Source organism: Desmodus rotundus, chromosome 4, assembly GCF_022682495.2.
Source record: "Desmodus rotundus isolate HL8 chromosome 4, HLdesRot8A.1, whole genome shotgun sequence".
In the NCBI taxonomy this organism is placed as follows: domain Eukaryota; kingdom Metazoa; phylum Chordata; class Mammalia; order Chiroptera; family Phyllostomidae; genus Desmodus; species Desmodus rotundus.
Window position 1 is genome coordinate 8,557,502 of NC_071390.1, and position 17,375 is coordinate 8,574,876.

General features: G+C 39.0%; 1 protein-coding gene and 1 non-coding gene across 3 annotated transcripts in view; both read left to right on the forward strand.

Moving 5' to 3' along the window:
• Positions 1-2,034: 2,034 nt before the first annotated feature.
• The window catches only part of EIF3A (eukaryotic translation initiation factor 3 subunit A), a 36,036-nt gene continuing 20,695 nt past the window's right edge, over positions 2,035-17,375 (forward strand). The window contains exons 1-8 of one of the 2 annotated variants that reach the window (XM_053922522.2): positions 2,035-2,243; positions 7,937-8,127; positions 8,985-9,121; positions 9,505-9,668; positions 11,515-11,714; positions 12,973-13,181; positions 14,671-14,842; positions 16,669-16,773. In XM_053922522.2, the coding sequence (XP_053778497.1) occupies positions 2,195-2,243; positions 7,937-8,127; positions 8,985-9,121; positions 9,505-9,668; positions 11,515-11,714; positions 12,973-13,181; positions 14,671-14,842; positions 16,669-16,773 (1,227 nt within the window). In that variant the 5' untranslated portion in view covers positions 2,035-2,194. The remainder of the gene's footprint in view (positions 2,244-7,936; positions 8,128-8,984; positions 9,122-9,504; positions 9,669-11,514; positions 11,715-12,972; positions 13,182-14,670; positions 14,843-16,668; positions 16,774-17,375) is intronic. The other variant, XM_024555555.4, reaches the window with a different exon arrangement.
• LOC112300535 (small nucleolar RNA SNORA19) lies at positions 17,144-17,272 on the forward strand. The gene has a single exon (XR_002974412.1). It is a non-coding gene; the product is annotated as a small nucleolar RNA SNORA19 (small nucleolar RNA).

Sequence of the window (17,375 nt, forward strand, 5' to 3'; positions counted from 1 at the left end):
AAAATCCTTCATCAGCCTGATCACTTCCTTCTACCGTTTCCTAAAGTGGCTTCTCACGTCTCCAGGTTGCTTGTTTTCTACTAAGGGAGCATTAATCAACAGCAAGTAATTATGCTTTTCTCCTGGCCCAGAATAGTAGATCCTGTCTTGTCCTCCTGCGCCAGCGAATCATCGAGTCCTTGAAAGCGGGCATCTTGTATCTATTTCCAGCATCTAACATTATGGCTATTTGTTGGTACTGAATACCTGTTGGTTGAATTTAATAGGTAAATTTATCCTGGAAATTGACATTTTCTTTACTTTTTCACAACTACAGTACTGGGCTCTAACTAATTTTACTTCATGCACCTCAGTGATCACTGGCTATTGTATTCAAATGCTTCATATGCTTTAAATAACTTGAAAGAGTTAAGGTAAAGAAAGATATAGAGATACTGGATTTCATTTTATCTCCCAATTTTCTAGTGTTTTTCTTGTTTAAGGTTTACCAAATAATGAGTATTAATAAGGTAATTTTACCATTTTCACTCAGATATGATCATGGAAACCTAAGAATGTTTGAAAAGTTTTTCTTGCTATTTAGGACAAGTTTCCCTTTATTTTATTCTGTTACTTCTCTCTATGGCCTACGAGTTTTCTATCCACAGCATTGCAAAGCTGTAATTGCTCTTAGGTGTAGCTCTTTAATTTTGACTTTATTATATATATAAACAAGTCTCTTGATCTTGCTCCATAAAAGTTCCTACAGCTTCTTAGTATTTGTTGCTCAACCCTGTTTCGCTTAGTTTTTGGAGAGTAAGCTCAGACGTTTAGACTGGTTTAAGCATTTTGGAGGAACTCTCTGAATTTTAATTTCAAAATAATCTTTTTTTTAGAATTTGTGATTTACTTTTTATCTGCATTTCCCAACTTTTCTTGCTTTACAGTGATAAATTTACTTAAGTAGAAAAAAACCTCTTTGCTGAGCCAGAAAAAATGAGGGGGAATGCTTTTTGTTTATGTACTGTGGTTTCTTCGTTCATTAATGTAGTACTATCATTAATTCACATATACCGCTCATTATTACAAAATATGTAATAAAGGAAGTTGCAACAATTTATTCCACTGCTGCTTTCTGAATTCTTCTTCTGAACTGTTAAATTTCATACCGCGGGCTTGAGTGACCAGGTTTGGTTTAAAAGACTTCCAAATTCCAGGTATAAACAGTTAATGTTTGGACACTTAAGAGTATTAATCAATAACAAAGACTGCAGCAAAGGGTCTATTATGAGTGGATGTTCTTTTCACTAACGATCCCGTTTCTTAGGTTTGCGATGTGTGCTGAACGTAAATGCGACCACTCGCCATGTATTTTCAAATGTGCAGGGCTGTCCTGCTGCAGCAGGGCTTTTGCCTTCTGCCAGATTGCTCTGTCACTGGTCTCTCCCCATCTTTAAAGTCTCGCCTTGCCTGAGTGCTCCCGTTCCTCAAGCATTGTCTGTCTGTGTCACCAACTTTTACAGTTTACCTAGACATGAAATAAGCTTGTGTATTTTCTAGTTATCTACTGCTTCCCTCCTCCCCAAGCTAGTCCGCGGTGTGACAGGTCACCCCTTTTTCCAGTGGTGAGCAGCGCTGACCTAAAGATACCTGCCCAATGCATTTCCGTTAAACGGATAAATTCCGCATTTTAACTCCAAGACGGGCCCATTCCCTAGGAGGCTGGGCCCTGATTGTGACTTTGCGTGACTCCGCACAAATCACGGTAAAAACGAACCTGTGCAGACGCCTGTCTTCCAGCCAAACAGAAACTCTGTCCCAAATCTCACCTTTCCACCCACAGTCTCGCTTGAGGAGTGAGGACCCTGAGAATCACCTCCCTAACGTTTAACCTCGGAGTTCCAAAGCGCCCCAAAGCGCAGCGACTACGCCTGCCGCCGCCACGTCAGCCGACGCGCGTAAAGCCCAGGGCGCCTGCGCGCGGAAGAAGGGCGGTGCGCACGCGGAGGACCGCCCTACATCCGGGGCCTTGGCGGCGGCGGTGACGCCGCCGTGCGGACGTCACGTGGCTCCCTCCTTTCCATCTCTCGCTAGCTGGGCGCGGGCGACTGCTAGCGAGGCGCGTGGAACCTCGCGCTGGTTCCCCTTCGTCTCCTCTCCCGCCCCGGGCCCCTAAGAGTTCAGTGACTCCGTGTGAGCTGACCCTGCCGCCAAAATGCCGGCCTATTTTCAGAGGCCGGAAAATGCCCTCAAACGCGCCAATGGTGAGTGGGAGCGCGGGGCGCAGCGGGCTAGGGCGGCCGAGGCCTCAGAGGTCGAGGGTCCCGGGCCTGCTTCTCGCTGCTCCGCTGCCTGACTGCGGCGCGGCCGGAGAGGAGGTTGTTGCGGCCTGCCCGCCGCCGTCCCAGCCCGTGGTTGGGCAAGGTTTCTCTTAATCGCTCCAACCGACCGGGGACAGGAACCGTCGCCCTGGGCACTCTGCCTTCCCCCCGCCGCTGTCTGCTGCGTCTTGGGGGCCTCGGCCCGGGAGACTGGACCACCCGGTCTGGTGCTCGTCCACCCTGTCTTAACTCCGCCTTGCTCTTTGGGTCATGGGTCTTTCGCCTGCTTAGGCCCCGCGCCCCGGGCCGCCATCTGGGAGTGCCGGGGAGGAAGAACATGGCTCCCTCCCGGGGACAATGCACGCGAGAACCTCGACTCCACCTCCCGCCGGGGCCGGGAGCCGGGCAGTCCCACCTCCGGCCCTCCCACGGCCCCCTCCGCCCCTTAAATGTAGAGCGGTCCTTTGCTGGGTCAGGGTCCACTTACCCTTCCTCCAACCACTGTCTTTCTGCTTCAGGGACTCTGACCCATTTAACCTGTTTTCAGTTTTTTTCTGGCATTGATTATTGGCAGCCAAAAACCCTATTCGGGATCACAGGAAGTTGGAACAGAGTTAGCACTGTAGGAGGGAGGCTTAAAAGTTCTCAAAGATAACGAAACTGAGACCTAGAGAGAGAGAGTGGTTTGCCCAAGGTCACTTGGGGAGTTAGCTGTTGATCCAGGGAATAAAACTCTGAGGTCTCTTGACTTCCAGATGAGTCGTTTTTTACGCCACTGCGTTACTGCCTGCGATTTCTATTTCCACATGTGCACTTAAGCCGCGGCCCCTCTTGGGAAAACTTGTGCCTGTATTCACTAGGTATTTATTACGTTGGCATTATGGGGGTGCAAATGTATTATGCATATCTCTGGTCCTTAAAAACTTGCTTGTGTAGGGTCCCCCCACCCCCAGACTGACTGTGTTAGGGAGTCCAAAACCCTTATTTTCACCCTCCTCCCAGACAAGTTTTGGGTCTGATCCATGTTGTAGGTGTATATACCGTGTGTGTTACAGTATTATATTTGTGGAGCTTATTTTGTAAGCTGGTTTGAAAATTACTCTTGCGGAAAGTCAGTGTCAGTCATGACATAAAATTGATACTACTGATAATCTGTTAGGGCCCGAGATCTGTTTGTCACATGCTTATTATATTAACTAAAAGTAACAGTTTGGGGGGAGGGTTAACAGTCTGGAATAAGGTAATTCTACATTCTGTGGAATACTAATTGTTTTAAAAAACAGTTAAAACTACAATATAAGGTCTGATCACTTCTCATTCTAACCAGCCATCTAATGGTAGAACAGGGGAGAAGTTTAAGTTTATAGGAAAGACAACAGATGGAAATTTATCACTACCCAAATAAAAAATAACTAACAAAGTTTAAAGTTAAAAATTTAGGATTATGTTAAATAACTTGGCTAAAATTACTACTGGATTTGCTGTTGTGGATCTGTTTTACAGTCATTTGGATGCTTTTACCAACAGGCATTCCCCCCACCCTCATTCTGATAGGCTGTAATCTCCATGGCCTAAATATTTAAATATTACACATTTGATGTGTTCAGGTCTTGTTTCCTCTTTCACGCCTCCTGTCTGAATCTTCGTATGAATTTAGTATTTCAGTTACTTTTGAAAATTAGTAGGGATACGTGATGTGTAACAAGTTTTAAAACTTTTTTTCACATTTCTGAAGTTGAAGTTGATTTGATTCATAACTGGGAAGGTGGGGAAAGCATCTTAAAGTGGGCAAGATGAGAAGGGGATACTGCTACTGCTTGGGAGGGCAGAGTGGATTTTGTTTCTGTAGTTTTCAAAAAAGGCTGTGTTGACTCTCCGCAGCCTTTTTTAAGGTGTAGGACGGGTGTTTCTGTGGTAGAGATGGAATGCCATACCAGTCAGGTAGTAATTTCTGTGCCTTTGATCTTTTGAATAAGAGGTCTCTTCACACAAAGTATCAAGGTAAGCAGAATGTGGATGGCATATGGCACTGATTACAAAACTAAATAGGGTAATAAAAGCACATTTTATTCAGTGGAAATAATCTCATTTTATCTAAATAAGTGTTTTATCTGTAACATTTGTAACCTCAAACACATTTAGACCTAATCCATTGTATTGTCTCACTAAAATGTGAATTACATTTAAGTAGAATAGTCTTTCAGGTCACCCTGAGTCTGTATATCAGAATAATTGCTTTTGGAAACAATTGTAGTACTCTGGAAGATGAGAGCTTGGCCCAGCAGTTACAGGCAAAAAATTTATACCCAGGCATCACTTGGGAAAAGCCCTCTTCCCAGATTATGTTGTTAGTGCCAAGTTAGCTACTCCTAACCCTATAGTAGCTTTTTAATTAAACTACACCCAGGACTTAAAAATAAAGTTGTTATTAAGCCCACAAATTGTGTAACATTATAGCTTATCTACTTGGTCTGTTGCATAAATAAACTAGTAAAATTGAAGGGTTCGCCTAAACTTTTACTTTATAGACAGATACATAGTTTCAGTCATTGTGTCTGAAAGGTAAACTCAGAATGTTCACCCTTCTGCTAGTACAGTTTAAAATTCCAGATTTTTATTTTTATTTCAAGAATATAATCAGGAAAGGAGCATTCTTTAAATGTTACAGTAGAGCTTTTAGTGTGTGACAGTTCCTTCCAGCCTCAGTCCCCCCCCCCCCCCACTAGATAATTCAGAGGAACTAAATCCTCCTTGTCTATGTTAAGAGTAAAAGCATCATGGATTATCATAAGAAACTCGCGTGCGCAACTGGAACCAGCCTGCAACCGAGGCATGTGCCCTGAGTGGGAATTGGACTGGTGACCTTTTGCTTTGCAGGAGGGTGCCCAATTAACTAAGCCACACTAGTCAGGGCGGTTCTGGTATTCATTTTTTAAAAAGATTTTACTTATTTATTTTTAGAAAGAGGGGAAGGAAGGTGGGGGGAGAGAGAAACATTGATGTGGGGGAGAGAGAGATTTGTTGATCAGTTTCCTCTTACACACCCCCCAACTAGGGACCTGGTCTGCAACCCAGGCATGTGCCCTGACTGGGAATTGAACCAGTGACTTTAGGTTCGCAGGCTGGTGCTCAGTCCACTGAGCCATACCAGCCAGGGCTTTTCTGGTATTCCTAATGTAAAAGATAAAATTTAACTAAAAACATTTGCTCCTCAATTTTTGACTAATAGGTACTGTTTTCTTGTTAAATCATTGTGAAAAACACCTCAAATTCTGTTGGATTTTAGGAAATAACCTTACATGCTTACTCCAGTAATAAACTAGGTAGGTCCACCCCTTAAAACAGGAAAGGTTTATTATTCCAACAAGGTATCTGGTTGTATTACATCTTTATTTCATTTTGTAGGATTTGGGAGAGGGGTAGTAAAATTGACAACTGAAAATGGACTTATTCTCATAATGGCAAGATCAATATTGAGTTTATTAACTTAAGTATTGAAGAGAGGTTCGTATTCATTTACATGTGAGGACTATGATTTGATATGATATGGGATGAAGTAGGATATTGTGTAAAGATACTTGTTTTAGTATGTGTTGTGATTTGTCCTGTTGCAAGCTTTTTGATATACTAGAGAGTTAGAATATTGTTTGTAGCTTTCCTGTGGGGAGGAATGTTCACAATCAACGTTCCTGAAAGGTGTGCTAGTTGGAAGAAGAAATACTAGAGAATTACTAAGTCTGTAGATCTAGTAAAACTGTCAAATAAGGGCTCTTTTTGCCTGTTCTTTGCCTAGCATAGAGTTCCATGGTAGATAATGCTATATATACATTGTTTGTTTAACTCTAAAAGAATGTCAAAATTTTTTTTAAAGATTTATTTATTTTGAGAGAGGGAGAGAGGTAGGGAAATGTTGATGTGAGAGAAAGATTGATTGGTTGTTTCTCATACACGCTGCGGCTGGGGACCAAACCTGCAAGCCAGGCATGTTCCCTGACCAGGAATTGAACCTGCCACCTTTCACTTTGCAGGACAGCACCCAACCAACTGAGCCACATTGGTCAGGGCACAAAGTTTTTTCTTTTTCTTTTTTTTTAAGGAGAAAGATCAAAAAAAAGGAGATGTAGTGGCTTAAGACATTTTGTTACTAGTGTAAACTAGAGTTTTAGTTCTCTCGAATTATATTTCAAGTGTTCAGTGAAAAGTTTTTGTCTGTGAAATGTGTCAATTATTGAATTTTAAGTTGAACGTAACCAGATGACTTACGTTAAATAACCTTTTCCCCCAGTTTACTGAGGGTTTGTGCAAAAGAAAGCCAAAATTGAGAAAAAATAAGACAAATTTCAACTTCAGTGAGAAATGATGTGATAGAGGAGCCTTTGCTTTTGACCAAGTTTCAAAATGAGCAATATATATAAAACATGACGTTAGAACTGGATTTTGAAATATTGCCACATACTGAATGCCTTCAGGTTTAAGTGGTGGTAATTCAAGAGTATAAATTTCTTCGCTCTTTATTCTAAAATATTTTTTACCAGTTTTTAATTTTGAGATTTATAGAATTATTACAAAGATAGTATAGTGTTCCCATTTACACCATGCAGAGTTCCCCCTATTGATATCTTTTCTCAGCCTGATGGTACATTTGTCACAACTAATGAATAAATACTGGTACATATTACTAATCAAAGGCCATATTTCATTCATATTTCCTTAGCTTTCCCCAGTGTCCTTCTTGTATTTCAGGACCTCATTCAGGATGCATCACAGTAACTTGTCCTGTGTGTTCAGGCTCCTGGTTCTTAAAGTTGTTTAGATTTTCCTTTGAGGGGTACTCATCTGTATTTTACATCATGTCTCTCAATTGGGATTAGTCTTAATATTTTCTCATGTTTAGACTGTGATAAGTGAAGAGATACTCTGTGCTTATGTGTTGGAAGACTAAATTTTCTTAAGTTGTTGGTTCTTCCAAACTTAAAGTATAGAATATCCCGATTGAAAATCCCCGTGAGCTATCTTGTAGGTGTTTACAAACTAATTCTAAAGTTTCTATGGAAAGGCAAAAGACCTTCTGTAGCCAACACAGCATTGAAGAACAATGTTAGAACATTCACACTAAGTGGCTCCAAGAGTTTACCATGTGTTCTTTTATAGAAATCAAGACTGAAGTATTAGCAAAAGACTAGACACATAGATCAGTACAGAAGGATCAATAGAGAGCCCAGAACTAGATGGACAAAAACAGTCAATTGGTCTTAAAAGCACGTCAGTCTAATGTATTTTTCTGCAAGTTTTAGGGTGAACTAGATAAAAATTACATCAGCCAGAACACTGGGGACTGAAGTCATACTTCATTTGTGGGGAATATATTTTCCCCTCCTGACTTCAGTTTCTGGAAATTTAAAATCACTTGGAATTGAATGAAATCTTGCTTTACTTGTAGACCAGATATTGAGATAATGCCAGGTTTTCAGTTTTACTTTGGATAATTTTGGCATAGCTTTAGAAGTCAAAAATAAATGTGACCTAAAAAGAGATGGTAATGAGTTCAGAAATTAAAACAGACTATTTAAAAAGCAAGATTTAGACTTTGTATAGTATATATCACTGATTTTAATTTTCTTGACTGACTTTTCCAGAATTTCTTGAGGTTGGCAAAAAGCAACCTGCTTTGGACGTTCTTTATGATGTTATGAAAAGTAAGAAACATAGAACATGGCAAAAAATACACGAGCCAATCATGTTGAAATACTTGGAACTTTGCGTCGATCTTCGCAAGAGCCATTTGGCTAAAGAAGGATTATACCAGTATAAAAACATATGTCAACAGGTATGAACAGAGCTGGGTTTAATTTCTGATAAGTGCTTTTAGTAATGTCAAGTTTACTTTTTTAAAGAAAAATTTATTTATTTTTAGAGATGGGGAAGGGAAAGAGAGAGAGGAGGAGAGAAATATCAATGTGTGGTTGCCTCTTGCACGCCTTCGACTGGGGACCTGAACCGCAACCCAGGCATGTTCCCTGACTGGGAATCGAACTGGCGACCCTTGGTTCTCAGGCCTGTGCTCAGTCCACTGAGCCATACCAGCCAGGGCTCTACTTCATTTAAATAAGTTATGTTGGAGAATGAACTGCTTTTGCTAAAAACTTGCTCCAATTTTTAACCTAACTGAAGTAAATCATAGTTCATCTCCTTTGGGTCAACCACTAAAGGTGCCCAGAGAAAGAGATTATAATTACTTTTAATCATACTGTTTTTGCTATATTAATTTTTGTTAGTCCACAGACATAGCTGGAAGTCATAACTACATAGATACATTTTCATTTTTTTTCTACTTATCAGTTAGAAACAGATTGTAAAGTGAGCAAGCATAAATGGGTTTTTTAAAAAAGATTTTATTTATTTATTTAGAGAGAAGGGAAGGGAGGGAGAAAGAGAGGGAGAAAAACATGGATTGGTTGCTTCTCACACACCCTCAATTGGGGACCTGGCCTGCAACCCAGGCATATGCCCTAACTGGGAATCAAACCAGTGACCCTTTGGTTTGCAGGCCAGCACTCAATCCCCCGAGCAACACCAGCCAGGGCTAGTTTACCTTTCAAAGTTAATATGTGTTGTATCATAAAATTTGCTTTTAAAATTCCTTTTTTTTGTTGTTGTTTTTTGTACTGTTTTTTTGTTTGTTAGGTGAACATCAAATCTCTAGAGGATGTTGTCAGGGCATATTTGAAATTGGCAGAAGAAAAAACTGAAGCTGCTAAAGAAGAATCCCAGCAGATGGTCTTAGACATAGAAGATCTGGATAATATTCAAACTCCTGAGAGGTATGTGGGTTAAACTGCTAATAACCTTTCCTCAGTGTTTTTCTTTACATGTGTCTCCCATTATTTGAAGTAGACGTTTATTAGAAATACTGGTTACCTTTGAAATTTTAAATGTATAATAACCAAAAAATCACGTTATTCAAAATTCATACAAGTGGACAATTGCGACCTGCAGATAGGTGGGTGTATACTGATTTCACTGGTCGTACCGCAGATGGGGAATCCACATACTTGGACACTAAGCGGGGCAGCTTTACAGTCTGTCCGAAGTTGTAGGAAGATTTACACTATTTTATAATGATCATCTGGTTTTGATGTTTCAATTGTATGGCAAAGTAGGAAACCGCGGCTAAAAGTGTTCTCGACATTTTTTGTTCCCGCAGCGTCCTCCTGAGTGCTGTGAGTGGTGAAGACACTCAGGACCGCACCGACAGGTTACTTTTAACCCCATGGGTTAAGTTCCTGTGGGAGTCGTACAGACAGTGTTTGGACCTTCTTCGGAACAATTCTAGAGTAGAGCGTCTCTACCATGATATTGCCCAGCAAGGTAAAACAAGAACTGATTTGAAAAGTTGGCTTAGAAATAGGTTTTGCAAAGATTAACTGTTAATGTTAACCTCCTTTTCTCCATAGTACTTATTTTACATAGCTTTTATTCTTACTGAAAGGTTGGCATTCATTTGAATATTAAATAAGTGAGTATAAGAAATTTGTTTTACTATTTAAGGTAATTGTATATGAAATTATTCCATTAATGGCTGAAAGACCTTTTAAAGTCATTTTGGAATTTTTAACTTTCTGATGGCTTTCTGATAAATGAGTTCTACTTTTGGCTCCACTGCTGCATATTCTTGGGAAAACTGCTGAACTGTGCGCTGGATGTGGAAGGTCTTTTAAAGCTCAGGACTTAGGATTCCATGAAATACACATATTTTTCTTAAACAGTATTATTAAATATAGAACAAGCCTTTTTGATGACTCTGGATCATTATTAAAAGTATTCCATTGCTGGCTGCTCTTGTCTGTGGCGTAGCCCCATTCTCTGTCTCTAATAAATTCACTCTCACTTTAAACTCTGAAAAAAAAAAAGCATCTAGTTGTTATACTGCCTATACTTTTAATCTGAAGAAAAGAAAGTATTTGTTCTCCTAATCTTGTCTCCTTCCCTTACCGTCACTTGTCTTGCGTCAATGCAGCCTTTTAACTCTGTGGGACTTGAGAGTGGCTCTTGGCTTTTTTGTCCTTCGGCCTTAGCATGAGCTTGGGCTGCCATTCCTTTTATCGTGGGAACGATTGGCATTTGTTGGTTCAGGTTTTAAGGGACTTTGTGATTATGGATGTTTTACTAGGAGTGTTAGAACCTGTATTCTGTTTTGGTTATGGCTAGCATATATGAATTTTCGCTTAACACAAGTAAACTCGGACTTTTTGATAACTGTTGATATAAGTAATTAACTTGAAGTTAAATTGCATCTCTTTGTTTGAGGCCTGTTGAAATAGGAATACTGATTTTTTAGAAAAGGGCAGGAGAGTTCCCCCCAATTATTCTACTATTACATATATGACAGAAGAAATTACTACTTTAATTTGTACTTTAAAATTATTAATAAGTTAATGTCCATTTATTAATAATTAAATGATTAAAATAATGACAGCAAGTAGTGCATGTGCCACGTCTATGTACGGAGTTGAAAGTAGGTTACCATAAGCCCCCAATTTGTGCATTTTTATTAGTGCAGAAGCTTGCTGTCTTTGTAAGTTAGATTAAAAAGTTGATTGTACATTTAACCCTTGAACAACACAGGGGTTAGGGGCACCAGCCCCCCCACGCAGTTGAAAATCTGCATACTCCTTCCTTTTGACTCCTCAAAAGCCTAGCTACTAACAGCCTACTTTGACGAGAAGTCTTATCAATAACATACAATGAACACATTTTGTGTGTAATAAGTATTATACACTCTATTCTTGTGCTAAAGTAAGCCAGAGAAAAGAAAATGTTAAGAAAATTATAAGGAAGAAAAAATAAATTTGCAGTACTTACTGAAAAAATCTATCTGTGTATAGGTGAACCTGCACAGTTCAAACCTGTGTTGTTTAAGGGTCATCTGTATTTCAGGATAGAATTTTTGCTCTTTTGGGATTTGAAATGGTAAGTTTTAGAAAGGTGAGCCCCTTCTAGACCTAAATTTGAATGATTTCCCATTCATACACTCAGAACCATATTTTAGTCCTAGGACAGGACTGATGACTGTCTGAAAGGGGGTCAGGGCACACAAAGTGAGTTCGGTAAATCTTGTTAAAATAACTGACCTTAATACACGGAATAAACCTTCTTCTAGTACTTAACGTTGATGATGGAAAGTACCTAATATGTCTTACATTTATGCTTACAGCTTTCAAATTCTGCCTCCAATATACCCGTAAGGCTGAATTCCGTAAGCTGTGTGACAATTTGAGAATGCACTTGTCTCAGATTCAACGCCACCATAACCAAAGTACAGCAATCAATCTTAATAATCCAGAGAGCCAGTCAATGCATTTGGAAACCAGACTTGTCCAGTTGGACAGTGCTATCAGCATGGAATTGTGGCAGGTATTGTGTGAAATACTAGCTTTTCTTTCAAGTAATAACAGTCCATATTAATTTTATCCCCTTCCTGAGTATCTTTATCTTGATATCTATTAGTTAATTTCAGTAGATAGGTCAGGAATTTTAAGATCATCTAATGGAGTAGGGAGAGCTCTGGACAGGGACACTCAGAATATTTTGGTTCTATTTTCTAACTATCAAGTCTGGGCCAAATCATGCCATCTCTTTCGGACCCAGTGTCTTTCCACATAAAGCAGCTGGCTCATCCTCAGTGCTGCTTGATGTGTAGTTCAATGCCTGGTGCCAGTCTGTGAACTTCTTACTGGTTTGTGATGAAAGAAGTCTAGAGAAGACAAATTTACAAAGTTTTTTTTTTTAGTAGCAATTTCATGGTAATTTTGTATCTGTTTACTTTGACTTAAAAAAAAAAAACAACTTTCCATTTTATTTTTGTAGTAATTTTATTGCATAGGAGTACTGGTGGTGAAAGGTTGGAAATTAAAAAACAAACTTGTCCTTTCCTGCAAATACAGATGTGCTGCACGAGGTTGTCTCCTACATTTCTTAGCGTTGCTTCGGCTTAGTTAGAATACATGGTGGGGATCCTACATTGGAGATCTCACCGGTGTTGGGAAGCATCTCTTTGGCCTTCTTAATCTTAAGAATTCCACAAAGACATTTTCACGTGATTTTGTAGTAATAACGTGAACCTTTTATATATTTGATCTAATTGAAATTATAGAGGAAGAAACTAAAAGTCTTATCAAAACTTTTTCAGCCGGGTGAAAATGTGATTTTATTTCCCACTCTCTCCTTATGAAACCTTCCTTTTCTGTAGGGATACCCTTAAAACAACTGCCTGAAATAAAAGTAAGCATGTTCATTATAGAAAATACGGATAAGTAAAAAGAGGACAATATTCATTCATGATCTTAAAACTTGAAAATAACCTCTATATTGTGTTTTGTGTCCTTCCAGATTTTTTCTATGTGTTCCCCCAAGTGGTATGCGATTATGTACATTTTTCTTAAAAAGTCTGCTCTCAACTTTAAGGAGTTTAAGGATTTAATATTTTTGCAATTATGACAGTTTTCAGAAATATATCAGATATTAAATTATAGGTGAATAAAAAGAACCACGCTTGAAAGCATTTTATTTGCCACTTTTATTAAGTGTTTTGTGCTTTAGGTTTTATAAAGAGATTTGAATTAGATTTTTTTTGGTTTAGAACGCAATGAGTAATTTATACTACTAATTTTAGGAAGCATTCAAAGCTGTGGAAGATATTCACGGGCTGTTCTCCTTATCTAAAAAACCGCCTAAACCTCAGTTGATGGCAAATTACTATAATAAAGTCTCAACTGTATTTTGGAAATCTGGAAATGCTCTGTTTCATGCATCCACACTCCATCGCCTTTACCATCTATCTAGAGAAATGAGAAAGAATCTTACCCAAGAAGAGATGCAGAGGTAAGAATGTTACAGAATTGAGATTATGAAACAACTGTCTACTGCTAAATGCCATGGTAGTATGTTGTAGATTAGGGCTTCTCAACCTCTGCACTGTTGACATTTGGATTTGGATAATTCTTTGTGGTGAGGGACTGTGCATTTAGGAAGCAGCATCCCTCATTTCTACCCACTGGATCCCTTAGCAGTCCTTCCAGCTTGTGACGACCGAAAATGGCTGCAGACGTTCTTCTTGGACGATATTCTTGGTCTTCAGTAGCTATCTTGTCCAATAACCAACTCTGCCAAAGGCGCAATTGAGAAAGATTGATTAGGAATATTGAATATAAAAGTGTTAAGGTACAAGCTTTCTGTCCCCATAAGGTATTTAGAATCTATGCTTACAACAAATTAGACACTTAAAAATAAATACTCTCCATAAAGTCACTTTTTGTCCTGATTATAAAAAAATATTAACTATGTAAAATATTTAGGGTACATATAAAAATGAATATTTAAAAGGGTCTATAAGCTGACATTTTAAAGACCAGTTTATTTTTAACATTGTATGTAGTCTGTTTTCTTTCAGTCATTTTCCACTTTTATAAAAATAGCTTTCAGTTGGACTTAGGTGATTCACACACCACCCTTTTTCTTTTACTGGTAGACTATGATATTTTGGCCTCTAGTAGAATTGTGTTTTTCTTTTAGCTTTAAAGCTATAATAGAACCAACTAGAAATGAGCTTTTCTAGTATATTTTTGAAACTTGAGGACAGCGTTCACTGTGCAATTTGCTGTCCCTTATGTAATCCCTTACGTCATCGTGTCTGTCTGAGGTAAGAAAAAGCTTGGTTTTCTTCAAGGTACTTCTGTAACCTCTCTTTCGAGAGTACTGTAATAAAAAGCACTAGGTTATTTAGCTTTGCGTTGTATCTTTGCTTCATCAAGTATGTGACCTAAGTTCAGTCTTGAAGGGGGAGAGCTGGGATGCCAACCCTCGGCCGGAGGGCTGCAGAGCTCGCAATCCTTAGAGTCCAGCAGAATTCAACTTCCCTTCCCTCGTGTGTTTTTAAGGGAGTTAAAGTTTAGCTTTTGTTTTCCCCTCTTAATTGTGTTCACTTATGGTCCTTACACGTTTTTTCCCCTTTCTTACTCTCATTTTTTCCCTTAAATTTTAAAGCTACCTTAATTGTTTCTGTAAGGAAGTATGAGGTATACAAATGAGTTTCTGTTGCCTTTTAACCTAGTCTTTTTCTGTATGTAGCTAGAAACCATTGACAGTAGTAAGTGGATGGATGAAGTTCTGATTCGCCAGGTGTTCAACTTAGCGTGGTCCATTTATTAATTAGCCTTATGCTTTGGTGAATAACATTTATAAATATAGTTCACATGGTAGTATACATATTCTGTCACTGGCATATTGTACCAGGTGATCAAAGGGTAATAATCTCTTTCTGCCTCTTATGTAACATTTAGAGATTTAATAGATTTGTAATTTTGTTCTCCAGAATGTCTACGAGAGTGCTTCTGGCCACTCTTTCCATCCCTATTACCCCTGAGCGGACTGACATCGCCCGACTTCTGGACATGGATGGCATTATAGTTGAAAAACAACGGCGCCTCGCAACGCTGCTAGGTCTTCAAGCCCCACCCACAAGAATTGGCCTTATTAATGACATGGTTGGTACAAGTTTGACATTCTTAGAACTTCAAACAAAACTTGGGTCAGGTTTTACAATTCATGATTAAATACTGGGGGTTCTGATGCATTGGACAAATTTTAAGAACTGGTCTTGTAGGTCAGCACTGTGTTCATTTGAGGTGATTCGTCTCTAGTGGCTGAGCTAGATTTAAACCTGATATAGGAGATGAAACATGGACTAGCTCTAAGGAATAGTGTGGACCAGACCACTCAGTGAGAGAAGAATGATGGCAAGAAGGTTCATGGCTTATTGCAGGGGCTGTAGGAAAGTAATCGAGTGTACAGGATTTGGAAATACGATGAGGCTAACATGCAGATTTCTAGGTTTCACCAACGACAGACACTAAATCAGTTTCAGAAAATGGAGACTATGCTTTGTATATTTAGTGTTTTACACTAATGGAACCTTTTCATTCAGCAAAAATTTATCATGTGAATGCCTGTTACCATATTTCTCAGACTATAAGACGCACTCCCCCCAAATTTGGGGGGGGGGAATGGGGGTGTGTCTTACAGGCCGACTGTAGCTTACATTTACATTGGTGAGATATGTTATTTATGTTACTAAATATTTTACAACATTTTTTTGCTTCAAAATTTTTTTCACTATTTTCTTCCTCTAAAACCTAGGAAATACAGTATATGCCAGGCTAGTGATATGTAAATGGAATTAGTATTCGTGGAGAGTTTAGATTTTAGGGATTCTGATTTACTATAGTGTGACTCAGTAGTTACTGTTACTGAAGCAAGTTACTTCACATGAAAAAACAGGGACAGGTGCTTGAGGAAAGGCCTTACTTTCTGGGCAGAATTGATCATTTTAGGTAAGGACTACAATAATTTCCCCCATGTTCATGGTGGATAAATTCCAAGACCCCTAATGCGTGCCCGAAACTACCAAAAGTACTGAACCCTGTATATGCTATATTTTTTCCTATATGTATTAAGATCAAAGTTTAATTTATAAATCAGCCATAGTAAGGTATTAACAACAGTAACTGCTAATAGAAAAGAACCATTATGTCCTATAAAAAATATTATGTGGATGAAAATATTTTAATGTACTGTACTTACCTTTTCACTTAAAGGAAAGCAATTTACAGTTTCGCATCTCCAAATTGTCAGCGTCTCTTAATCTGAGCATTAAGTGAAGTAAGGGTGACTTAAACACAAGCACGGGGACGCAGCTGATCAGATAACCTGTAAGGCCACACAGGGTAGATACGCAGGACAAGGGGGTGATGTGGGGTAGAGCAGGACAGCGTGCGATTTCATTACGTCACTCAGAGTGGCGCACAGTTTAAAACTTGCAGTTTGTTTGTTTCTGGTAATTACAATATTATAAATAGTGGTGCTGTGATAATTTTTGGGAGGTTTAGTTACTTATAAACTCTGGTATTTTACTTGTTGATAACAAGTTAGATTATTTTGGCCACATGAGTTATATTTATAAATATGTTATTGGTAATGTTTAGAGTTTTTATTTCCTTTTTAAGTTCTTGGGGGGCTTTTCAGTGTAGATAGTTGCAATAGTTGTAGATAATTTGGGGCAAGAGGCTCAGCAGTTGTCCTGGATTTCTCTCCAGTAAATTTGAAGATTGAGGCTAGATAGTCTCTCATTTTTCAGACTTCCAGTTCTGTTTTCTTCAATTTATCATTTGTTCAGAATCCCAATTTGAAAATTTCCTTTAGCAATTCAGCCTATTTTTTAATTTAATCTTTATTGTATTTTTTTCCTATTACCATTTAATCCCCTTAAACCCACCTCCCCCAGCAATTAAACCTTTTGTTTTGTTTACTGTAGGTCAGATTCAATGTACTACAATATGTTGTCCCAGAAGTGAAAGACCTTTACAATTGGCTGGAAGTAGAATTTAACCCACTAAAACTCTGTGAGAGAGTCACAAAGGTAAGCCTTCGTATTCCATTGTGTTAGGTCACTGTGCAGCCTGCCCTCTTGCAGTTCTAGTTTGTATTTCTGTTGAGGGCGAAGTATTATATTGTCCTTTGTGTTTGAATTCAGTGCACAATTCTTTCTTGGTTTCCTTGTTTCTTTGCCTCCCTCACTTTCTCCCTCCCTATCTCCCTCCGTCTCTCCTTCCCTGTCTTCCTCTTTCTCTTTCTTTCTTCACCTGAGGACATGCTTATTGATTTTTTAAAGAGAGGGGGAATGAAACATCGATAGGTTGCCTCTTGTATGCGCCTGGAGGACTGAACCACAACCTTTGGGTTAGTGGGGCAACACTGCAACCAACTGAGCCACACTGGCCAGGTCTGCAGTGCACATTTCATTGTCTTTTTTCTTTGCGACAAGAGAACAGGTATTTCTGATGTGTAAACAAACCTGTGGGGGTATGTTAGCAGCACGACTTACCTTAGCTGTTGCTGCCGGTCACCTTCAGACAAGATCCCTAAGTTTCGTAATACATTCTGCATTTCTGTGTGTGGTGTGATGTTTTCGTATGTTTAGAAAATTGGGTAAAAAATTGAAAAAGTTTTGTAGATGTTTTA